General features: G+C 46.8%; 1 protein-coding gene across 1 annotated transcript in view; it reads right to left on the bottom strand.

Annotated features, from left to right (window-relative positions):
- The window catches only part of LOC147883341 (histone-lysine N-methyltransferase TRX1-like), a 129,959-nt gene extending 105,088 nt beyond the window's left edge, over positions 1-24,871 (bottom strand). The window contains exons 1-3 of the mRNA XM_087399296.1: positions 22,537-24,871; positions 13,604-13,655; positions 13,368-13,442 (exon numbers count right to left, since the gene is read on the bottom strand). Of these exons, the coding sequence (XP_087255422.1) occupies positions 13,368-13,442; positions 13,604-13,655; positions 22,537-24,725 (2,316 nt within the window). The 5' untranslated portion in view covers positions 24,726-24,871. The remainder of the gene's footprint in view (positions 1-13,367; positions 13,443-13,603; positions 13,656-22,536) is intronic.
- Positions 24,872-26,262: the final 1,391 nt, after the last annotated feature.

Here is a 26,262-nt window from a genome sequence, read left to right as displayed (position 1 = left end):
ACCTGAATCAAGTGGAGAACACCTCAACACTGAGGTAGCAAGCAATATGATAAATCTCTCTAACACTTGTACCTGACAATGTGCAAAGCATAGACTGCCCCTGTGTAATCAGTAACAACACAACTCACAACGTACAGACACCAAGAAGAAAATCTTTTGAGCACTGTCAACGATGGGCAGTTAGGGACCGAGTAAACTCGATGCGCCCTGACCAAGCGTGGCTCAACTGAGATTTTCAGAGTGTGTACAAAGAATGTGACCTGCAACAAATGTCACCAAATGCACTGCGGAAACAAAGCAGATGTGTGCTCCCTGTCAACACACTGCCTCAAGGCATACAATGCACCAACTGCTAGGCTAAAGCCCTTTGATAAGATCACCCAAAACTGAGAATTTCACTCAGTAAATGCATAGAAAATCCTGCTGTACTTCTGTCCTTCTTGCAGCACGGTTCCCCCCAAAAAAAAAACTCTGACACAGATCCCGAAACACCGAAATGGTGTATCTCCCTGCTGTGCTGTGGAGATCCGTACGGCCGTACAATGGCTGTACGGAATTCGTACAACAGCTTCCTGTAGATACGGCGACGTCGTCCGTACTGTACTGACACTCATACGGAGTCCGTACGACGGTACGGACGGCCGTACAGTCGTGTACCTAGCTGTAGCCTGTGCGACGACCGAGGGCTTAACAGATACTGCTGACGTGACACGGCGCCGATCTGCTGCAGCTAGCAACTGCTTCCCGCGCCCAGCCCTGCTGCTTCCCGCGCCCAGCCCTAGCAGCGAAAAACGCCGCCTTTTTGGAGCTGCCCTTTGAAAAAAAAACGCGCCGCCCTTGGAGGCCCTTGGAGCTGCACTTCGAAAACGCGCCGCCCTTGGAGGCCCTTGGAGCTGCACTTCGAAAACGCGCCGCCCTTGGAGGCCCTTGGAGGCCCTTGGAGCTGCACTTCGAAAACGCGCCGCCCTTGGGGTAGCGCGACGCAGCTATAGCAGCTGCTGTGCAGCTGCCTGATGCAGCTCCGCCCTTGAAGCTGCTCGACGAGCTGCTGCTCCTGCGTCCTGCCTTTGCCAATGCGCCGCCCCCTGCACCACAGTCAGTCCGTACAGTTGTACGGACGACGTACGGCCGTACGGATCTGGCCGTACGTCCGTACTGTAAGGGATAGGCAAGGAAGAGGGGGCTTAGGAGAGGAGGCTCTGATACCAGTTGAGAGGGGGAAGAGAGAAGGAAGGGAGCAAGAGAGTGAGAGTGAGAGAGACACAATAGTGCGGGTGTGAAGTGATGAGTGAGCCACACCACAAACTCACTTAAGTTTTATTAGGATTAGGTTTACCCTATGACTGTCTTAAGACAGTCATAGGTGTCCTAACTTTAATTCTTTAATATAAGGGTAGGCAATGTGCCTTTACCCCAACAACAGGGTAGGCAATGTGCCTTTACCCCAACACACTGTCCTGCAGCAGCCCGTACAGATCCGTACAGCTTTGTACCCTGCTCCGTACACATGCTGATGTCAGCACGCCTTTCATAGGGTCCTGCTGCAATCCACTGAGTGCCTCATGCCAGGCCTGATCCAAGACACTGTGTCCCCGCCATCTTCCTGCACATGAGCTGCTCCTGATGCAACCTTTCATCCTTGGGATACCCCACCAACCATGAATGCTCCAGATCTGTCCCAGATCCACACATCCAGGTAATCCCTCTTTGGGCACATCCTGCCCTAGGTCTCCCTCCCCCACGCACTCCTCATTTGGGGGCTTACCGATGGGGAGGTGACCTTTCCAACAAGTATAGCATGTGCATAATGTAGTTACAACTCAGCAATTCAAAAGGATCCACAATTTCCCAGACATTTCTTGTTGAATGATCAAATCTTCCTTGGACACCCCACAGAAGTGGAAACCTAATGATGTGGCATGCTATATGGAAGCAATTGTTATTCATAGCCTATTTTACACAATGCATACCTCCTAGGATAAATTTTTGATTCCTTGATCAATTTCGTCATCCATTTGTTCAATGTTGAATCAACCTTCTTCATTGCTATAACTTGGCTAAGGTCAGCTCCACCTACAAAACGAAAGTGTGCATGCAAAGAGCTCAAATGAGGTCAATCCATTGCATCACCATGATAACTTGCCACATGAATGTTAAGATGGTGGTGTCGGCAGGGGGATTCGTGCAATCTTCATATAAATTCATGCAATGGTGCTTTTGTGTCCTACAAATGACCTTGGCAGTCACATGCCCATTACCATGTGATTTTTGTGATTATCTCTAACGTCTCGTTGCTCATGCCCAAGTGTGAACGAATAAACCAAGAGAATATACATGCTAGGCCTTTCCCATAGTTTTTGTTGGCAGGCGCAAATGCCATGGCCTATTGGCCCAACTGATGGTAGATGCCTAGTACTGATTTCTCGCAATTTATGGGATTATGTGAATGGGGGTGAGATCCGACCAGCAGGTATGGCACCTAATACCCCTCCTCAACAAGGAGGTGGAAGAGGTCGTGCACAGGGTGCAGCTGCAAAACAAGTTGTTGGTGCAACTATAGCCACTACTCCAGAGCAGAAGAGATGGGATTCACGGGATGCCTTAGCTTTGTCATGCATCTCTCTTTCAGTGAAAAGATTTATCATTCCGCATATCCGGTCGTGTAAGACCTCGAAGGCAGCGTGGGATATTTTAGAAAGCATGTATGCAGCCCGGAATGATGCAAGGGTATCTTTCTTGAAAAGAGAGTTAAGTAATACACATATGGAAGAGGGTGACAACATGTCAGTCCACCTCACAAAGCTACAGGATCTCAGACAGCAATTATTGAACATAGATGAGATTATTCCTGATTCAGAGATGATTACTACCACTCTGAATTCTCTTCCTGAGTCTTATCTCAGCTTTCATACCTCGCTGAACTTATCATTGAGGGGGGGTGCAAATCCTCTCACTTTTCATGAGTTGATAGGACTTCTTCATTGAGGGGGGGTGCAAATCCTCTCACTTTTCATGAGTTGGTATCTTTCTTGAAAAGCGAGTTAAGTAATACACATATGGAAGAGGGTGACTCCATGTCAGTCCACCTCACAAAGCTACAGGATCTCAGAGAGCAATTATTGAACATAGATGAGATTATTCCTGATTCAGAGATGATTACTACCACTCTGAATTCTCTTCCTGAGTCTTATCTCAGCTTTCATACCTCGCTGAACTTATCATTGAGGGGGGGTGCAAATCCTCTCACTTTTCATGAGTTGATAGGACTTCTTCTTCAGGAAGAGCAGACCAGGAAAAACTTGGCTTCACGTGCAGGTGAACAAGCTATGCTCTCAAAGTTTAAATCAAAAACAAAGGGACAGGCAAAGACATCAGTAAATCAGCCTTCCAGTGAGTCAGGACAACCTTCACAAAAGGCTAAAAATGATGCAAGTAAGCCCAAGAAGAAGGGTTTTTGTCACTACTGCAAAAAGCCAGGTCATCACATTGCAGAATGCAGGAAAAGGCTTGCAAAAGAGAAGAAAAACAGCTCCGGTATGGCTGTTTCAGATTCAACTCCTCATGCATCTGACAATGGGGATGCTGCAGCCAACTTTGTTGGATAGGATTATGCCTTTTTATCTTGCATTTCAGATTCTAGGCTGGCTGCTCCAGATGCTCGGGATAGTACAGCCACTTGTAATGATGATACATATGCATTTTTGACTTGCAGTTATGACTCTTCTACGGATGCATCTGCTTTCAGTGTCAATGAAACACTGAACACTTGGTATTTTGACAGCGGTGCATCCAAGCACATCACTTCTAGGAAGTGTCTTTTTACTTCCTTGCATCCACCTCCCGTTGGTAAGAAAGTTACTTGTGCCAATAACTCATCATATTTAGTATGTGGCACAGGAGATGTTGAGTTTATTGCCATTGATGGCTCAGTTTTCAGACTTTCAGATGTCTTATATGTGCCTGGTATCACCAAAAATCTTCTTTCATTGTCCACTCTTAACGGAGCTGGATTTCAGGTCATCTTTGAGGATTTTTTATTATTTTTTGGGATCAGATTGGGGATTACATCACCTCAACCCTGCAGGGTGTTTGGGACTCGGGTGAGATGCCGGACTCATCACTCTCGGAGGGTCTCATTCATCTTATCAGGAGGTTGCAGAAATTTAGTGTCTCAGTGGAGACCGATCACCTTACTGGGCACTTTGTATAAGATCTTGGTGAAAGCCATGAGCCTGCAATTGTAGCCCATCCTGCCAGATCTTATACATGACACACAAAGAGGCTTTGTTCATGGCAAAAGCATTTTTTATAATATATTCTCATTTTGGAAGGCTTCAAATGTGCTGTCCGAGACAGGGAAGATGATTATGCCTTAAGATTATCTGGTACTCTGCTACGTGGGCTTTTTCAGCTTGATCTTTTTGAGAAAAGAGCAGCCCATGCTCTTGCAGTTTCTACCCCTACTTCTACCATGCAGAATGCAGAATTATGGCATGCCCGATATGGCCACATGCATTACAACAGCTTGATGACACTTCAGAAGCATTCTATGGTTGATGCATTGCCACCTCTTAAGATACCTCCTCCACATGCCTGTGAAGGGTGCATTTTAGGCAAGATGCATAGATTCCCCTTCAAAAAGGATGGTTCAGTTAAAGCTGTCCGCAAATTACAGCTTATACACACTGATGTATGTGGTCCCATGAGGACTCCATCATTGGGTGGTCGTCTCTACTTTGTTACCTTTATTGATGATTTCTCCAATTTCACTTGGGTCTTTGGGCTGAAGCGCAAATCAGAAGTGTTCATGGTGTCTAAACACTTTTCAGCCATGGTTGAAAATAACACCGGACTCAAGATACAGACATTGCGCACAGATAGAGGTAGGGAATACTTGTCTGCAGATTTTGATGCTTTTCTGAAAGGCAAGGGTATTGTGCATCAGCTCACAATGAGGCTGACCCCTCAGCAAAATGGCAAAGCTGAGAGGAAAAATAGAACTCTCATGGAGATGGACAGATGTATGCTGAAAAGCAAACACATGCCTCACAAATTCTGGCTTGAGGGTTTGATGTGTGCCAATTACATTTTGAATCGGGCTCCCACTAAGGCTTTAAAAACAAAAACTCCCTATGAGGTCTGGAATGGGAGAAAGCCTTCAGTGGATCATTTCCGAGTCTTTGGATGCCTTGCTTATGCTCATGTGCCAGTTGAATTTAGGCACAAGTTGTCAGATAAAGCCATTAAGTGCATATTTGTTGGGTACAGTGCAGAAAGCAAGGGGTACCGTCTCTACACTCCTGCTACACGCAAGATCATTGTCAGTAGAGATGTGATATTTGCAGAAAATTCAGCTCACACTCAGGCTGAATTTCAAATGCCTTCTTCTTCAAAGGATGTCTTTGAGGGGTTGCTACCCATTGCTTTGGGTTCCCCTGCTGATATTTCTGATGCAAATCAGAATCTACAGCCACCTCCCGATGCTTTAGTTCCGCCACAGGATGTCTTGCCACCTCCACAGGCAGTGGAACAGGTGGTGCAGCAAGAAATTGCAGACATACATGCAGCAAAAATAGTCCCAAACTGGCTGTTACAGACTCTCAGGGAGAGTAAAATTGATGCTCCGTTACCTGGCAGGACTTGCAGTGCAGCAAGGCACATGGAAGGTGCTAATTCAGTGGAATCAGCATATGCAGGTACTCTTCTTGATGAGGAGGAGCCTGCCACATTCGAAGAGGCAAAGGACAATGTGCATTGGATGAATGCCATGCACGATGAGTTGCAATCCATTGAAAAAAATCAGACTTGGGATGTTGTAGACTTGCCACCAGGTAAACATGCCATTGGCACACGATGGGTTTTCAAGGTCAAACGGAAGCCAGATGGCTCCATTGAAAGATACAAGGCAAGGCTGGTTGCTAAAGGCTATGCTCAGAAAAAGGGCATAGATTATGAGGAGACATTCGCTCCTACATCCCGGATGACCACCATCCGATCTGTTATTGCAATGGCTGCACATTTTGAGTGGAATGTTCATCAGTTGGACATAAAAACAGCCTTCTTAAATGGAGACTTGCTGGAAGAGGTGTATGTCAAACAACCTCCAGGCTTTGAAATTACAGCAAATGCACTTCAAGTATGCAAGCTAAACAAAGCTTTGTATGGGCTGAAACAGGCCCCTCGTGCATGGTATGCCAAGATTCATGCCTTTTTGACCAGCAAGGGGCTGCACACTAGTCCTACTGAGAGCACCCTCTACATCAAGATGGATGGGGGGGAAATTTTAGTCATCCTTCTTTATGTCGATGACTTACTGCTCACAGGGTCCAATGAAGACAAAATTGCAGATTTCAAAGCTGATTTGCAGACCAACTTTGACATGTCAGATTTGGGGCTGCTTCACTTTTATTTGGGGATCCAGTTCTCTCATGAGAGATGTGGCACTGTTATGTCTCAGTCCAAGTATGTGCAGAAACTCTTGGACAGATTTAACATGCATGATTGTAAGCCCATAGCCACTCCCATCGAGCCGGGGCTGAAACTCACAATGCATGATGCAGGAGAATTAGTTGATGCCACACTTTACAGTCAGGCTGTTGGATGCCTCATATATCTCTGCAACACTAGACCTGATATTCAGTTTGCAGTATCTCAGGTGAGCAGGTACATGCACAGCCCAAAAACTATGCATTGGCATGCAATTAAGCGCATCTTCCGTTATTTGCAGGGCACGAAGTCTTTTGGCTTGCTATTTCCCAGGGGGGTGACTTGCAGATGCATGCCTACAGTGATTCAGATTGGGCTGGTGATTATGACACTAGGCAGTCCACTAGTGGCAATTGTTTCTTTTTGGGTAAATCTTGCATTTCCTCGCTAAGCAAGAAACAATCTACAGTGGCTACCTCATCATGTGAAGCTGAGTACAGGGCAACTTTCACAGCAACAGTTGAATGTGTCTGGCTGCGACGTCTATTTGCTGATCTTCATCTGTCTTTAGAGGGTCCTTCTCCAATTCTCACTGATAGTCAGAGTGCCATTGCAGTGGCAAAGAATCCAGTGTTTCATGGTCACACGAAGCACATTAAGGTTCACTATCACTACGTCAAAGAGAAGTTGCATGCAGGAGAGATCAGTATGATCTTTGTGTCCACACATGACAACGTTGCATATATTTTCACCAAAGCACTACCACGTGAAAAGTTTGAGTCATTTCGCAGTGCCCTGAACTTATATTCGTTTGGTGATTGATCGGCCTTGTACATGACATTGGCACTGCAGGGGGGTGTTAGAATTATAGATATAATTCAGCAGTGACCAATGTAATTTAATAAGCTAGTTAGGGGCACTTTTCCCTCTTTAAGAGGTTTTTCCCCCTAACCGCAGTAGTTCACTAACTATGGTTAGTGACTACTAAGGTTTTGTCACTAGGACAAAACCTTATCTCTCACTCTTTGAGTTGTACTCTTTACACTCTTCTATTGCAACTCAGCTCTCAAGCTTTCAGCTCTCACTCTCTTGCTCTCTCTCTCTCTCCAATCTCTCACATGGAGACCATTATATAAAATCAAATCACGTATGGACCCATATCTAGCAAATGCCTCCCATATCCTGTCACAAGTGGTGCATCCTCTGTATCTCTCTATCCCAAGCTCTGCTGGATCTACCTTTGGCACTCAGAGGGGATCTACCTTTGGCACTCAAAGTCAAGCAGCTCTCCATGTTTCTCTCAGATTGCTTTGGATATTTTGTATTGCATTTCTAACATGAGAAACAAATGCTTCCAAGCTTTTCATTTCTTTGATGTCAAGTGCTTTATTCCTTGTCAACACAAATTGAGATTCCTTTTGATCATATTTTGGTAACTTATCTAGGAAATCATATGGGTCACTCCATAAATCATCTCCATCAACTGAGTAATACGTCCATTGCGTCATTGGAGTGTTGCCATGTAGGTTGAACTTGAAGTAATGAGGATTTTTGTGGCGTGTCATTGCATCATCCTTCTTTCTCAAATATGGCTCTATGGCCCCTTTCCAGTCTACCATCCTCTCTAGAATCGCCACTTCTAATTCTTTCTTTCATGCCCCATAGATTTTTTGTCCAATTTTGGTTAGCATACCTTCCTTAGTCAAAACATCCATTTTCTTGAACTCTCCAGATATAACACTAAATATTTGATCTATATCCTCATGTGTATGGCCAACAAGCAAAAAACTCAACAACTGCAATTTTCAACTCATGCTGTCCTCTCATCCCATGGCCTAGGCACCGTCATGCATTATCTCCATTTGCATCCTCTCCTTTGTCTTTCCTTTCACGGATTATAACCTTACATCCCTATAGACAGCCCATTTGCCCTCCTCTCTTGCTGTCATAACACGTATCATTCTATTTGCAGAGTTCAGCTCTTCCAATGCTTTCTGTGTTTTCTCCTCTTCTCGTGCCTTGAGGGAGTTGACCTGCTCTTTGATGGTGTTCAGCTCCCCATTGAGAGGTGGCTGGAATTCACCCTCCTCTCATGCTTTTAGTACTTCATTCTCAGCTTTGAGTGTAGCAACTTGAGTATCTAAATTCTTTATAAGTGAGGCATATTGGCTGGCGTTTTCTTCAATCATCCGAGTCACATTATCCTGCATTTGTTTGAGCCGAATATTCCACTCAGCTTGCATTTCCTCCGTTCATTTATTGAAATCCTGCTGTATAGAGTCTCTTACTTTGCGCATAATCCCATCACCCTTCTTGTTTTGTCGAACCCTTTTCTGTAGTGACTCAATCTTGGCATCCTGCATTTTGATGATATCCTTAGCTATTGAAATGCATGCCTTGGCATTTGTGTCATCCACTTTCTGGATAGTTGCCCCAATGGCGCTATATTTTTGTTGCTTTTCCCCACGTGTCTTCTTATCTGATGAATTATCCATTTCCAAATTTCAAAATCTGAGTCTCCCCAATTATACTTGTTGTATATGAGAGAACCCTGCTGAATATAAATCCAAAGCTGAAGCTATAGACCTCATTGGACTTACATCCTGAGAGAACTCTGTTTTTCAAAAGAATTTCTGTACTGGTTGTCTTGATTGATTGAATCAGCTTCACAGTTTGTATTCCTTTCTTGATTGCACCCTTGAGTTGAGTTTCAGATTTACTGGTCCAAATGCTTGTTGTAGATGTTTCCTTGACGTTTTCCTTTGCATTTGCAGGTCCTCAAACGTGGCAGGTGTGAGAAGTACAGCTGAAATGAACGGGGGAGAGAGAGAGAGAGAGAGAGAGAGAGAGAGCACACTCACACACACACCACACTGAGAAGGAGAGAAAGGAAAGAGAGGCACAGGAGAACTGCTAGTGATCTCTGGAGAAAACCCCGCTACAACTGGAGGGAAAACCTGGGAACAAAAAGGGCTACTCGAGAGCTCAGACAAACAGCTCAACAACCAAGAGAACGGGAGCACAAGGGAGTGCATGAACTGCTCCACTAGCCCGCTCCTCAAGTGCTACTGTGGGCTGGCTCTGCACCTCTGCCAAGCACCGCACTGATGTGATAAAAGCACGTGTGGGGGGGGCCTATATATAGCCCCCCAGCCTCCTAGTCGGCCAGCAAAGGCAGAGCCGACCAGCTTGCCCTAGGGCCGACACATAGCCCTAGGGGACCGACACAAACAGCCCCCTATATAGGGCTGCACAAGGCCCTAATGCATGGGCCTGCCAGCCAACAAGCAGGGCTCTAGGGCCGACTGCTCCTAGCCCTCCACCAGGATCTGCACCAGCCTATATGAAGGGGTTGTGCCCTGCACATCAGGGAGCCGACTCCCTAGGCACCTCCACACAACCCTAGAAGTGGCTCAAGGACAGCCCTAAAAGGGAGCCTATCCTCAGCAATGATCAGGCTGCCACTACCATAGACTACCCTCACGAGGGGCGGGCACACCCGCAACACAGGCCCTCACTAGCCTCACTCACTCGGTGGGCACACCACAAGCAAGGCCCTCTCTCTAGGTGACATCAGGAGATGTTGACCACCAACAGCTAGGAGTCAGCTGTAAGGGGGTGATGTTCCAAGCCCAATGTGGCCCTGGCGCTGTCTTTTCGGTGTCCAGGGCTGCACCCGCAGCCAAAACTTGGCCAGGCCAGCCTCCCTGAGGGCTGCTGCAGGTGGCAGAGGCGGGGAATGTAGGCGAGATGACGAGTGACGTGTCGAGGTGGGCAGCCAACTGTTTTGCAGGTGTCGGAGGCTACAATAGCTGGCTATTGGAAGGGGAGCTGCAAGCGGAAGCGGAGCAGCCAGTGGGTGGCTATAAGCAGCTCCTTTAGGAGACCGAGGTATGCAGCCCCCCCTTTGTTGTATAGGGTGCAAGGGGCAAACCCGCACGGACAGAGGGAGGCGGGTGCTACTTACATCACCTCACACAACGGCAGCAAGGACGGCCCTCATTCAGAGGCCTTGGCAGCAAGGTGTCACCTCACATAGAGGCCCTGGCAGCCAGAACGGCCCGCGCTTACAGGCCCCAGCAGCAAGAGCGCCACGACAGGAAGCCCCTCTAGGGAGGTCGCGATGGAGTGGGGGTGGGATACGAGGTGGGCTGAAGGGCCGCGATGATGGATGGAGAGTGGCTTACGACGGACGCAGGGGTGGGCTTACAATGGAGAGGCTCAACGAGTGGGCTTATGACGAAGAGGCTCAACTACAGACAGAGAGGCATATGTTCAACGACAAATGGATGGAGAGGTTCAACGACGGAGAGAGAGAGAGAGAGAGAGAGAGAGAGAAAGAGAGAGATGCATTAACGTCTCGCCGGCCTATGAGACAAAAGTACAAAACCAAAAGTAACTCATACAAGCCGCTATGGGCTGAAGCAAAGGGCTCACTAAGGCCATTGCTGAAAGCTAAAGTGCTAAAGGCCTAAACTAGTGAGCAAAATAGCACAGTAGCATAATAGCAAAAGAGTATCAGGTACTCAGAGCTAACGCTCCTAGTACACACCCAGGTGCCATGTATCAAGGTACCCTGGTGGCTCTCTGATGGGATGTGAGGAGCTCTCGTATCTGTGTCTGTCAAGCTGTCTCTCGATGCGGTGGAGGGCATGGTCTCCTCAATCTCTATCGTCAAGGATGACGCCTCATCTCTAGCAGTCTCCTCTAGGGAGCTGAAATAGACAGGACCTCGATCGTGCGTGCTTTGGTCACTCTCTGTGTCGCATGTGAAATGTGTGCCTCTCATCTGGCAGAAGCGTGGTAGAGACTCTCACTGCTAATTCATGATGCTCTCATCTAATCAAGCTCCTCTCCCTCAGCCTTCCCGGTAGCTGACTCAAATGCATAGAAATCTGAAGCATGTGTCTGTGCTCTGTCGATGTCAGTGACCTGTGGCATCGCCTATAGTCTATCGCATCAATATACCTCTCTGTCGTCGCATCTCAATCAAAACCCAACACAAACCCGATCGGGAAAATGGATCAGCCGTGTAAGTGGACCAAAGCCATGTCCCTCCTGAAAAAGGCAGTGATACCGCCCTCGAATCTCATAGCAAACTAGGCAGACACTTAAAGAGTGCTCCTTTGTCCCAACCTCCCCGATCAAACATAGTCTGCAGATCCTCTGCTCTCTGGGTATGCATGCAGCTCTCCCTGCCTCAATCTTCAACTGATGTGACGAGACTCACAACTGCCCTATGGCGATCCTCAGTGCATGTGAGACTATCCTATCCTCTGAGAGAGAGAGAGAGAGAGAGAGAGAGAGAGAGAGAGAGAGAGAAGTAGAAGTAGAGTCTATTAACGTCCTCGGGGGGGGGGGGCAAAAATGAGAGAGAGAGACAGAGACAGAGATAGAGACAGAGAGAGTCAATGGACGTGAAGGAAGCAAGAGACTAGAGTATAGATTAGGAAGGAGCCGTATCAAAAGATACACTGCACATGAGGGGAGGATACTTATATAGTATCTTGTTATTCCCTTTTGACTCTCTATCTTGCAAACACCCCCAAGTATTGATAATCCTGACCCCCACTAACTTGAACAACTTTTGGCCTTTATTACACAGCTTTTGATTGACCATGCTATAAATTTACAAGACAACGTTAACACAACCCTTGCTCTGAATTTGCAGGAAGACACCGATGTAGATGAGCTGCATTACTCTTACCTAAGTTGAGTCACTCCTCGTCTATAAGAGCGTGCAAATGGCAACGCTTTACACTTGTTTGCTATTATTGTTGTGCTGATGCAAATGTCGTTCATTTTGAGTGGCCTTAGGGCCACATTAGTCTTGTCATCATGTATTTTCCCCTAGCCTCGCCATTTGAAGACCCTTTTTGTGTCTTTTGATATCCACAAGCGACTTGTCTTGAGGTGTTTTGCGTATGTACCCCTTCACCGAGAACCCAACTTCTTGCATTTTGTATACCTTGGTTCCTTGCTTGGTTGATCCTCTAATCTCATAGACATGGGGTTGCCATTGTTGCTCAGCGGGATACTTGGAGACTATATCACACAGTCTATGGAGATGCCAAGCAACATTGGTGCTCCCTCTCGATTATTGCACAAATGAAGGGAATTCATCGAGCATTCACATGGGGCATGGTTGCTTGGCTGACGGGAGGATGGCAGACCCTCCCTATTGACATGATCTCTCCAACTTACTGAGTGGATTGGGAGAGTCATGAACTAGGACACTCATGACTCAGCACCCCCTCCCAACAACGTCGTAAGTATTCACTTGACGCCATAGTCTACAAGACAATGGCCAACATCATCACCTGGAACATTTGGGGGTGAGATGCAACTTAGTGATGGAGGCCGCAGCCACTCCCATCAACCTCTTGCATAATATCATCCATACCTTGTACACCATTTAGAAGCAAGGTTCGGAGGATTCTAGGACAAGCGTTGATAGGCATGAACATTTCCGCATGGCTTGGCCTGCAGGCATCTTCTATATAGTCATTGGTTGTTTACGCCCCCACACTAGCTGGTGGCACTTAATTCCAAGATTGGGGAAGGGGGGGCAGGGGAGGGGGGGGGGGGGGGGGGGGGGGGGGGGGGCAGGGGGCACCATTGGTGTTGTCTATGTGTGTAGATATAGATAGATAGATCTATAGACATGTACATATACACGCATTAATACATCACATGCGTGCGCCAGGAAAGGGAAAGAGAGAAGGACAGAGGGGGGTGGCGGGCTTATTAATATACATCTAAGTCAAGTCTACCTTTAAACCCATAGAAAGGGATGACAAAAAACACAGCTTTTCTTTCCACCTCAATCAACAAAGTTTCCTGAGTGAAAAAAGAAGACACATCACCTATAAATACAGCCTTGCAAAATGGAATACAAACACCATGCTTCTTGACTGTCATATAGTTTAAAAGCTACTCACATGATGTGTGCCCATTTGAGTGTTGTATTGGCTAATAACTCCACTGTACCAGTCATCATCTAGTGGCCAATAAACCTGAAAATTATTCAAAATACATCACGATTCACAAGAGATTTTACATAGCAACGACAAAACAGGTAATGGAGGGCGCTTTGCATTCACATACTAGGTAGTACGAGATGAACACAACAAAAAAATGCAGCTTATACATTCTTTAAGTTGATTAAAAAGAATACCTTGCATTTGCAGCCAATTAAAAGTGTTGAATCTATTGCTCCAAGCTTCAAACTGGGAAAAATGAGATCACAGCAATTCCACGATGAGTTGAACTATAAAGAGTCTAGTTTCCAAAACTCCAAAGCAACACCACCTCCCATTTCTAAGATTTTAGAAATCCTTTTGAGTCATCTCTAAAGTAGAAACTTGATAAGTATATATTAACAAAATACTAGACTATGCAAGACAGCATGCCCCCAAAGTTGGCCATACATTACATCTACACGAATATTGTCAGAAAATAAGGGTCACCTCCCTATGTATGAGCCCCCGAATGAGGACAGAGGGCAGACACAGATTAATGGGGAATATTAGAAAGGCCAAGCAGCAGACAAACTACGACTAGACAGCAAAGACGGCTGCACAAGAAAGCAAATAATTGACTGCAAGTGGACAACATATATAACAAGGCCTAGCTGCAGCATGAACAGCATAATGTGCCCAGCCATACGTCTGGGGTGCCCCAGCGGGGAGGGCAAAGGGCAGGGCAAATAAGGGCCTCAATTAGTGAAAAAGGGGCCCAAGAGCAGGCTCTGACCAGAGGCCTGACAGCAATACTGGGTCAGGTATATGGAAGGTCTAAATCAGCCATTTATGCAGGACAGGAGATGGGCCCCAGATGATTCAGCTGAGCTTGCAGGCCGGCCAGCCAGCAGATAGTCAGCCGGCAGAGAAAAGGGAGGCAGACTGTTGGGGTTTATCTACATAACCTCTCCACCTGTGAGCTCCCAGACAACAACACAGCGTTTATCTAGGTAACCTGCCGAGCTATTGAGTTTATCCAAGTAACCTCCCCACCTATGAGCTCCCGAATGAGGACACAGAGGAGGTGTAACATCAGAGTCTGAGACCTGCACATTTGGGATGCCAGGCATGGCTGCTACATGAACAGCATGCAAGCTGCCATATGAACAGCATGGACAGCTGTCAGAAGACTGCGATGTGAACAGCATGGACAGCAAGGACAGCTGTCAGAAGACTGCGACTGAGGCAGCACCATCCTGGAACAGAAGAGACCTTGCAAGGATAGCGAAGCTGGGCTGTCAGGGCCAAGGCAGAAGGCTGCAAACAAATTTGCAGACCTGCCCACCAAACAGGTGCAGATCCAAGCAGTTAGACAGGTCAGAGCAGACTGGAAACATGTAGGCAGGCACCAGGTCGCAACATTTGGGCCGATGTCTGCACAATTGGGTCAGGGAGAGAGGGGGGGGGATCTTTCAGGGGCTTCCTGTAAGAAATCCTAGATTTACTATATTCAGAAATGTGCTAAGGAACAGAAAGGAGACTGAAATAGCAGAGAACAAGGAATATTTGTATTGCTTGAGTGTCTGTAGTGTCTGTAGTGTGTCATCCATACAATTGGGAGGGTACATTACAATAGGAGTGTCTCTTCAATAGAATGTCTCTTATGAAGGGTTGTGCGTCTCTTCAATAGAATGTCTCTTGTGAAGGGTTGTGCCTCATAGGAAGTGTCCCGTCGAAAGGGCATACCCTTCCACAAGTGTCCATTTATCAAACCATCCATAAGTCTAAGATATAGAGAAAGGAATACGTCACAGATCGTGACATCCCCTCCCACTCAAAATAAGACCCTGGTGGAGATAATGAACTGATGTAGAAAATATCACGGTAAATTCTGAAAATACTGCTGTAAAATGTCAGGGTACTGCTGTAAGTCTTCATCAGATTGCCAAGTAGCGTCGGAGTCGTCCAGATCCGCCAAAGAACAAGGAATTCCGTGATAAGTTGATGTCGAGTCTCTCGTTGTCGATGGTCCAGAATACGCTCAAGAATAAGGAGAACATAATCGTCTTCGATTTCTGGGACATAATCACCTTCTGAAGGAACTGCTTCATCGCCTAGAATGTATGTCTTTAGCCAAGAAATATGAAATGTCGGATGGATTTTACCCCATGATGATGGTAATTCCAATTTGTAACTTAAAGGTGAATTTTTCTTGACGATCCGGAAAGGTCCATAGTATCGTGGTCGCAACTTAGGAAACACAGACTTAACTGTCTTATAGCGATGTGGGGCTACAAATAATAGCACCATGTCACCAGTGTCAAATTCTAGGTGACGTCTATGTTTGTTGGCAGACCGTTGATACCGCTCTTGCGCTTTTCGCATATGATCCCTGACTTGGAGTAGAATGTCTTGCATTTCTTGAACCAGTTGATCAGCTAGGGCCACTCAATGTTGAAGTACAAAATTCGTTGGTACAATCGGAGTGTGTCCATAAGCTGCTTGGAATGGAGTCATGCTGATGGCACTATGGAAAGAGTTATTATAAGCAAACTCAAGGAGTGGTAGATACTCTTCCAAGCTGCTAGGCGTGACTGAATATAATGTCGAAGCATTCTTCCAGAACTTGGTTGACTCTTTCAGTCTGGCCATCTAATTCTGGGTGGTAGGCTGAACTGAACGGTAGAGTTGTTCCCAAAGATTCGAACAGTGAAATCCAAAAGTGACTGGTAAACTTAGGATCTCTATTGGATATGATATTGTTGGGCAATCCATGGTGTCGGAAGATGTGTTGTATGAAGAGTTTGGCGATGTCCAGAGCCTATGCACTGCTTTTGCAAGCAACAAAGTGTGCCATTTTGAACAGTACATCAACAATTACCATAATCTGAGTGTTACCTCGGGAGGATCGTGGTAGTGTTGTAATGAAATCCATAGAAATACTTTCCCACCTTTTAGCTGGAACTCGAAGAGGCTAAAGAAGTCCTGCTAGAAGTCATCGGCTTGCTTTCATTTGTTGACAAGATAAGCAAGATGTAACCATTTTGATGACGTCGCTTTTCATCTGAGGCCAGTAGTATGTTGCACTGAGTAACCTATAAGTTTTGTTGATGCCTCGATGGGCAGCATAAGGAACTACATGATGCTCTTTTAACAAAAGACGTCGAATATCCTTGTCATGTGGTACACAGACGCGATCTTGATAATACAGAAGGTCATCCGTATAAGAATAGAATGAGAAAATCTTCTGTTCAGAAGTCGAAGGTTGATCTTTTGAAAGAACTTGTACTGCTGTGCCGAAGTCTTTATCATTGAAATACTTCCCTTTGAATGAATTTGGAACATCCACAGATAATGTAGAGATTACCATAGACGAGATGCTGCCAGTAGATCCTTCCCAACGAACCGACCCAGATAGGCACGTGAGGGGAAGATGCCACAGAACATGGTTTGATGATGAGTGCAAGGCGGCCGGAGCACACCTCACACAGGAACATGCATTAGGTCACATGCCTACACATGAGGCACAGAGGATCTTCTGACGACTGACACGCCATAAGAGGCGAGCTTTCCTTTCACACAAAATGGAGGATACCATCAGCTCATTTCGAGGGGGTGACCCCACTACTGGATGGGGGTTCCTGATAGAGAGGAAGCTACTTATCCCTATCACGGACCCATCTACGTGGCACACTTATGCATGCTCCCTATATGATGTCCCCGATCAAGCTCAGCCCGATACTACACGGAATATACATGATGCACTGCGACAGCTGAATAATCAAAAGGCACAAGATCATGAGGGACTACGAACGGAACACTTTGCACATGGCCATGAGGTTTTAGCCCCGATCCTAGTACGAATGTTTAATCACGCAATATGCCACGGCTTCCCACATACTTGGTGCACCACCACCATAGTCCCGATACACAAAGCAGGGGATCCTATGGACACGGGGAACTATCGCACTCTCATGATTGGCCACACATTGGCCAAGATCTATGGGTTAGTACTAGAGAGGGTACGTAGCAACCACACAGAGCTCCATGGGCAGCAAGCACTAGGGCAGGCGGGTTTCCAGAGATAGCACTCCACTTTGGATCATATCTTTACTTTGCGGACCATCATCGAGGAAGCCAAAGCCCGACACCGGAAAGTCTACGCTTGTTTTATAGACTTTCGGAAGGCCTTCGACACTGTCCCACGAGCCTGTCTCATCACGAGATTGTGCGAGCTACAGATCCAAGAGACGTTGATTTGGGGGGTTATGAGGCTATATGAGTCAGTCAGAGAAAGAGTCCAAGCCCCGGGAGGTATATCAGATTGGGTTGAGAGCAGGATTGGGGAGAAGCAGGGTTGCCCTCTCTCGCCAACCCTCTTTGGACTCTACATCGATGAGATCACATCCTTCCTAAACCGACTGGGAGGAGAGGGCTCACCATTGGCTGACCTCCTGATTCAAATATTACTATATGCCGACGACATAGTTCTTCTATCTTCATCAGCTGAGGGATTACAGAAGCATCTGGACGCCCTTAAGGTGTTCTGCAAAGAGAGGGACCTGACTGTCAACCTTGGCAAGACCAAGGTCATGATCTTTAATACCTCACGTCCAGCGCTTCTTCGATACAACTTCACATACAGAGGGGAGCTAGTGGAGATAGTACAGTCCTATACATATTTGGGCACGTCTTCACAAGAGCCATTTCCTCGATGACCCAGGCTGCCAGGGCACGACTCACACGAGGCCAGAGCACTCTGGCCCGACTAGAGGGACAGTGCTTCCAGGCACACTTCCAGGATCCTCTGACGAAAAGCTGGCTCTTCGACACTCTACTACGGCCCACCGCCATGTATGCAGCGCCCTTTGGGCGAGTGACATTCCAACAGTAGATTGGAGGAAGTTTGAGAGGCTACAAGTCTCAATGGGATCCAGGATGATACGGAGTAAGCCCTCAGTTCCACATGAGATCATACAGGCAGAGTTTGCCATGGTGCCACTATATGTCGATGCTATCTTCCAAACAGTGACTTTCATTCACAGGGTATGGGCTCTGCCTCATTGGAGACTATCGAGGGTAGCTTTGGAATCATCCCGACGCCTAGCAAGTGAGGGAGCAGCCACCTGGGGTGCACGCACACACATGGCTGACTAGCCATGGCATTCAATGGACACACTACCCCCTTTTCAGTATAGCATGGATGCCCCTCCTGAGCGACTTCCGCGCGATGAGATTAACCGTATCATACGGTTAGACCTCCTCCAGCTCACCACATCCCAGACTTGGTTGAGGGACCAGCCGCTCCCCACCAAGATGCGGTTCTATCGTGATCACTTCCTCAAAGTCTCTAATGATGGTTTCATTATCCGACCTCCTTATCTAGAGGACAGAGGAGTCTCACGTGGACTCCAGATTACCATTGGCCACATGTGAGTTTCCTCCCATCAGCTTAGGATTGAGGCGGGCCGAGCTGCAGGTCTACCCAGAGAACACAGGATCTGCACACTATGCGACATGGATACCGTTGAGACTGAGGAGCACTTCCTATGTAGCTGCCCGGTTTACTATGAGATTCGAGGGCGATATCACTGCCTTTATCAGGAGGGGAACGGCTTCGGCCCGCTCTCTCGGTTGATACACCTCCAAGACCATGTCTGTGTAGGGTTGTACTTGATGAGATGCGCCGACACCAAGAGGCACTATTGAGACAGGCCAGAGCACTATCAGCACCGGACAGACTACAAGATACAGAGCCGGACCCAGCTTAGAGACAAGTTACAAACTTCTATGCCTTCGAGACGGCTCCTGGACACAGTGGAGTTGAGGATGAGGAGATTGTCGACATGAGAGCAGCCTGGATCAACAGTCACACCAGACTCTTCGGACTACTAGAGCGCACACCATTGAGGTTCGTCCCATCACAGCACTACTTGTAGGGGACTGCCAGAGCCAGAGCCAGAGACGAGGGTGATAATACACGATGAAGTCTTAAATAAATTATATTTTCATAGTTTTAGTAAATTAAACTTGGGTAATTAGTAAATTGTCTTTTAAGTAAAGTGTAAGTATTTATTACATTTCCTGCTTCTGACCCACTCTTGTGTTTGTGTTTGTTTTCTTGTTTGTGTCTATGTATGTCCAATCCCCCCAAATTAGAAATGCCATCAAGTCGCACATCTAGAGAGCATAGACCCCGTGATCATGGGACCCGTTGTAGGAGGAGATGTCATGGGTTGGACTCTCTAGAGGGCTTCAATTCCACTCAGACGTAGTCCGACGGGTACTGAGATCAAGGCGACCACGGCCACCACCTAGATGCGAGACAGCCTGACAATTACAGATATGTGACATCTTCATGACCCAGCGGAGAGACCTAACCTGACTTTATCTGGACACTCCTGACTCTTGATTCAGATTCTGATTTTGTCTCTATTCTATTCTATTTAGACACTAGATTAGTACTTGGCAGGGGCTTTAGCTCACCCCTTGCCCCAGCTCACAAAGGCTTGTATGAGATCTTTTTTGATGTTGTATCACTCTATCCCATAGACCCGCGAGGTCTTCTGAGGACATTAATATATCTTTCTTTCTTTCTCAGGTACACCCGGAGAGCAGCGGATCTGCAGAATATGCATGTTGGGGGAGGTGGAGACAAAGGAGCATTTCTTGTGTACTTGCCCAGTCTAACCATGAGATCCGAGGAAGATACCACTCTCTTTCAGGAGGGATGCAAGTTTGGGCCTCTCTCCCAACTGCTTCATTTCCTGGCCTCTATCGGATAGAGATGCGACGACATAGAGACCCTATTGTACTAAACTAGATAGGAGGGATAGTACCACAGGAGACAGGGATGCATCGAGCTCAGCGCCACGTCACAGATTTCTATGCATTCAAGACTGCCCCTGGGCATGGCAGAGTAGGAAAGGAGAAGATAGATGACATGAGGGCAGCATGGGTCAGTGGGATGAGACGACGACAAGGAGGGATGCAGCCAGAGACGTAGGAACCATGCACGATGCAGAGACGGGGACCAGAGCACGCCCGATGTAAGTTCATCCCATCACAGCTCTCCTCAGACAGGACCACGTGAGCAGAGGCCCATCGAGATCACGGAGACGCACCTCCCGCCACAGCGAGAGACAACCCGACAGACACAGATACAAGATATTTTCGCTGCCCACAGGAGAGCCACCATGGCACCTGGTTATGTGCATTGACTCAAGATTGAGTATTAGTTTTGAGCTTTGAGGTATAGCCCTCAGCAAAGGGCCTTAAAGAGCCCTTTTGCTTCAGCCCACAGTGGCTTGTACGAGTTACTCTGATATCGTACTTTGTCTCATAGGCCCGCGAGGCCTCCCGAAGACGGTAACTCTCTCTCTCTCTCTCTCTCTCTCTCTCAGCCACACACACATACACATATGACCTCTCACTCACTGTAGAGCCCCCAAAACTAATGAGCAGCTGCATGGTGCAGATCCTGAAGCACAAGAGAGAATTAGTACAAGATCTGAAAGAATCGCCCTGACCAGAGCTACCCTGGATCAGCTTGTGGGCAGTGAAATTCAGCTCACCTCTCTTCCTGGCAGCATGTTGCTCACACAAATTGGGCAATTCAGCCTTCTGGATGCAACTGACCTGTCTTGGCCTGAGTGCACCTGAATTTGGTTGAATCTGGCCTCTGGACACAATTGGCAGATTTAAATCCCAAAATAATAAATGGGTTTCTACCACTACCAGAAAACTACCCCAAGGCACAATTAATACACCACCAAGTGCACAATTTGCTTGAGGTCTCTAGGAATTAATTCCCTGAGCCTCATACACGTACCAGGACTCCCAAAATTCCAGTGCCACCAAGGTCCAAGGTATTCACATGTAAATTCAGCTGCTGTGACATGACAGAGCTGCTATTCAGAGCTGCAGCAGAAACAACCTGCTGGTAAATCTTGTTGGGCCAGTCCGTACGCCCTCAGCCTTCATCATTCGTACCTCAGTCGTACCTGCGCCGCACCTCAACTGTGCCTACATCGTACATCAGCTGTTGTCTGTACCTACACCGTAGCTCAGCCGTACCTGCGCCGTACATCAGCCCCAGCATATAAGGGAGCAGCGCAGTGCAGGTAGCTCTCTTGAGGTCACTCCGGGCTGGGCTGAGCCCTTGGCCCAGCTCTGGGGGTTGGCTCTAGCAAAGGGCCTCCAGGTTTAAGAAGGCCAACATGGAGTACCCCAAAACGAAGCTATTTGCCTCCACCCCAACCAACAAAGCCTCGTAATGAACTATTGCAGCTACACCCAGCCCCTTTACGCTGACCTACAAGAGAAGGATCGGATCAGACACCCAGAAACGCATTTATTATCTGGTTGCAGCTCTTAGCAGAAAGGTGAATGAGATGGAGAGCAAAGGCAAGCAGAAAATCATTGCAGAAGTTATGGAGAAATGCAGCACATCTCCACCAGCACCAATACTTGTCTCCAAGGTGAAGGAAATGATCAATGATCAGGTCAGTTCAGCCAAAGAAGAAGTGGCCATTGTTGCCAACAGCAACCTTAACAAGGCAGATCTTTACACAGAAGTAAAAGAGCAGCAGGCCATGGTACATAATAAGAAGATTGATGCGTCATTTTGGCTCCGCTCTGTACCCTGGCATTACAAAAGCTATCTATCTCCACATATAAGCCATCCTTCCCCACCAAGTTTTGTAAAACCCAAGTGGGTCTTGGTGGTTGAGGCTCTGGTTCCTGTTGTTGGGTGTGTGCATTCAATTCCTAGATTCCTAGAATTGCGTCTTCAGCTCCCGGTTTTTACCCTGATGCTCTCTCTCTCTCTCTCTCTCTCTCTCTCTCTCCAAAGTATGAATACATAACACCCCAAGGGGATCACGTGTACTATAGGGGGCATGTTGCATACACATGCCACATCAACACACACATGCATGCATCTCTCTCTCTCTCTCTCTCTCTCTCTCTCTCTCTCTCTCTTTCTCTCTCCATACTCACACACAAACATCTACAAGTTCACGATTAGGTTTCCCACAAAAGTTGCTTAACGAGTCCTCAGTCATTCCCTTTGAGGTGACCTTGGCAAGCCACCTCCTATTCATTGCACACTCCGTAACAAGGAAAAAAGTTTTGGTAGAACACTTACTCCCTCCACTTTCGAATTACATCTTTCTGTATCGTCTTTGCACTGGACTTTGTCGAGACTTCACAATCATGAGGCTTTCCCCATGTCTCATTTTTCTCTACTGGAGTCCTTTTCTCTGCATCCAGATTCAATATCTCATGTACTTTCTGCATTTTCCTTTTTTTCCTGGCTGGACATGTACTGGTTGCATCCATCCTACTCAAAGACTTGCTGTCCTCCTCATCTGTATGATATCCATTTGTGGTTAAGGCTAGTAACTCACGCGGTATACGGGATTTCTTCGGGGTACTTTTGGGGCTAGCCCCAATGTCTGTGGGTAATAAATCTTGAGATGGCAAGCTGGAGTGTCTGAACTCTCTACTCTGCTCTTTGCAGCTGTCCGGTTTTAGTGCTAAGAGAGAATTCCTAGTCCTATATTCAAAACTACTCTTATCAACTGTTGTGAAAGGAGGGACATTGCTAACAGGAGATCTATCTTCATTGTCTAAGTTAGCAACACATCCCACCTTCCCTTCCAGTGGAGCAGGAGGCTCCCTCACCTGCACCTCGGGTTCCTCACCCGGACACATTGAGCCACACTCTATGATAGACCGCCGTTTTCTCCTCTGATAGTAATACTTGACTTCCATAAGTGTGTTCCCTGGGGCTTCTTCAGCTGCACTCTCCATAATGGTGATTGGTTCAGCCTGTGTTACCATGACATCACACTTATCCTCGATTACTGACGGTAGGTTCACCACATTCTCTATAAATTCTGGTTCGCCTGGCTGCACGCCTGTATTGTCTGTTGGATTGTTTCTTCCTTCCTCCGCTTGCATACTTATCTCTGCACATGTAGTCGCTTGGCTTGAGTTCGAAAGAGCTGTACGCGTTTCCCAATCCTGCAAGGACGATTCCAAATTGCAGCCGTCAGCATTCGATCCTGCCAAAGGCACGGCATCCGTCTTTCGATGAATTTTTGGCAGACGAAGATCATCCTTCCCTGCCACATGGTTGCAAGGCCCTGGCAAAGATCCAAAGTCGACGCATTCCCCCCCTACACCCGCTTCTGCACCAGCTCCTTCATCCCCGCCAATGCAGCTCGGTAGGATGTGACCCTCCGGATGCCTTGAGTTGGGTTGCCTCAAAGAGTCTTCGATCTCCGTAATTCTCCTTTTCTCGGGCGATTTCTTCTTCTTAGTGCTCTTTGCAGACGGCTTTGCGTCATTTTGTCCTGTATCCTGGGAGGACGAAGCTGGAAGCATTGCACCTGTGTGAATGAGACCATCGCGATCACTTTGAGAGAGGCTCCCCGGATTGGAGGAAAGCCGAGCCAGAAGATTCCGAATAGGGTACCGTAAGTTTTCAAGTTGACTTCTTTGATTCCGCTGTCGCAACTTATACTTCTCCCGCCGATCGTTTCTGCGCTTTTGCAAACTAAGACGCTGCTGCGATTGCCAATTCTTGTTCTTCTGCTGCCGATTGGTCTTCTGATGATTCGGCTGCTGCTGGGGGATTTTCCGCTGCTGCAACTTCTTTTTCTTCCGCTGCTGAGGCTGCCCACCATCGTCCTGATGCTGCTGTGAAGGTCTGATCGCGTCCAGGAGCTGCTGAGGGAGACTCGGGTCTACGAAGGGCGGCTGGGGTTGAGGAGCATCGGTGGGGGGGAGGAGCTGCTGCTGTTTGTGGAGGGAAATGCGACGACGGGTGTAGAAGCGAGACAAGAAAGAGAGGGAGGAAGGGGAGAGGGAGGAGAGGGAGGGAGGGGGGAGGGGAGGGGGAGGGGGGGGGATGGGGATGGGAGAGGAAGAGTAGAGCTGGGAGACAGGGACGTACTTCATGAGGGCTAAAGGAAGGGATGGAGATGAAGGGGGGGGGGTAAGCTCTACTTGAAGGATTGCAAGAGAAGCAGATTGAGCAGGGGATGGAGGAGCAGACAGAGCACATGGAGCTTCACAACCACCAACAATGGTCGCAGGTTCAGGAAGAAGAAGATCAAGCTCTGTTGCTCTTGTTTGTTCTTCTTCCTCTTCTTTTGGGTGCTGTTGTCCTTCTTCCTCTTCTCCTCCTCCTTTTTCCTCTTCTCTCTCTATTGCTTTAGCACCTTTCTTGTATCTCTTCTCCTCCTCTAACCTTTCCTCTAATCTTTTCCCATCATCCCCATTGTACCTTCCCTCCTTTTGCTCCTCCTCTGCCTCCATATCTACCATTTCTTCTCTTGCCACACTGATATCACAATCCCAACCGCCTTTATCTTATCGTACCCTTTTAGCCTGCTCTATCTATGGCGATCTTTGCCTCTTAGATCCTTCCTTATATATATACCCGCTTTGTGGATCTGCTGACAGCAATCCTTCTTGTGAGCATGACCGACTCTCAGTCCCTCTTTTTCTTGTTCTTATAATTGCTATGCTTCACACTCCGGTTAGGAATAGCTATGCGGGTTAAAGAAAGCACATCCATTTAAAGTAAAAAGCAAGCCGTTTCTATATTAGCTGCTGCCTGACAAATCTTCTTCTTATACCAGCTTCTCGTTCTCTTTGCTGTGCTGTAGCTTTCTCTGAACCAACGGGTCTCCTTCCATAAACCCTAATATTCCTATGTGATGCCCCCCTTCAAAACCTCTAGATTGTTCAATCATTGCTCTTAAGCCCACAAGAGCCGTAATGCTTATCCCAGTGCCCAAGTGCAATCAGCTTTTCAACAAGCATTTGATAGTTTCCATAATTTCATTCAATTAAAGGACAATTATGTTCACCCTAAAGCTTGCAAGTACTACATTCAAACAAAAGGTATGGTATGATATCTCCTTATGTCTTTTAGTTGTTTTGTTTTGTGCTACTCCAATGCCACCCAAAGATAAAGTTGTTTGTACTGGTATTCATTCAGCCACAAATAAAGTCATATTTGCAATGAGTTGATATTTCGACAAACCTATCATGCAAGGCATCTTTGGTTTTAACTTTGTTGGCAATATAGTAGCTACAAGGCCCTTTATAGTTAAGCACAAGATCAACATTTATCTTCATAAATTACCAACTCGGCAAATCTTTACATGTGATCTACCTTCTCCAGAGAAGATGCATTACAATGGGCATACCTTCTATAGATCTTAGTTGTCCAACTCTCCCTTCACATGCTATTTCCTAACATCGCATCTACAATTATGCATCGGATGTGAACACCTACTTCACAAGCTCCTAGGCCCTTTTTAGTTTTAATAACATGATAGTTATCATACTCAATGCAAAAATGGGATGTTACAAGACAAATGAGATAAAAGGTACTTTTTAAATTGTAAACTGACAGCTCTTTGACTTTTGCATGCTATGAATTTATACTAGACATATCAACATATAGATACATCGACATCAAAATAACCAAAGAAAAGAGAGAACTCAATGGATCTAATAAACGGTGTCTATTAAAACTTGATTGTTATTATTAAAAGTTATAAATCCCAAACAATAGTAGCTACGAGGCCTTGCAACCAATGATGGGACTGCAACTCATATGGCAAAGTCACATATAGCTCCCCTTAAAGAAACACATGGTTAGATAACCGTGAATTTCTCCTTGATGTAGAGGAAGAGATGAACTTATTATTACCAAGCTATAGCTCCTGTGTGTTTTGTTCCCTTAGCAATATGTCCTCGCCTACTTGTATTGATTCTGGTACTTTCATAGATATATGTGTAAGCTTCTAAGTCATGCAACTCTTCAAGGAATCCTTTTAAGTCAAAGGTT

This window comes from Dipteris shenzhenensis, chromosome 28, assembly GCF_047967505.1.
Source record: "Dipteris shenzhenensis isolate YYH24624 ecotype China chromosome 28, Dip_SZ_1.0, whole genome shotgun sequence".
Taxonomy (NCBI): domain Eukaryota; kingdom Viridiplantae; phylum Streptophyta; class Polypodiopsida; order Gleicheniales; family Dipteridaceae; genus Dipteris; species Dipteris shenzhenensis.
Note: the sequence above shows the minus strand (reverse complement) of the source record. Positions and strands in the feature narration are given on the sequence as shown.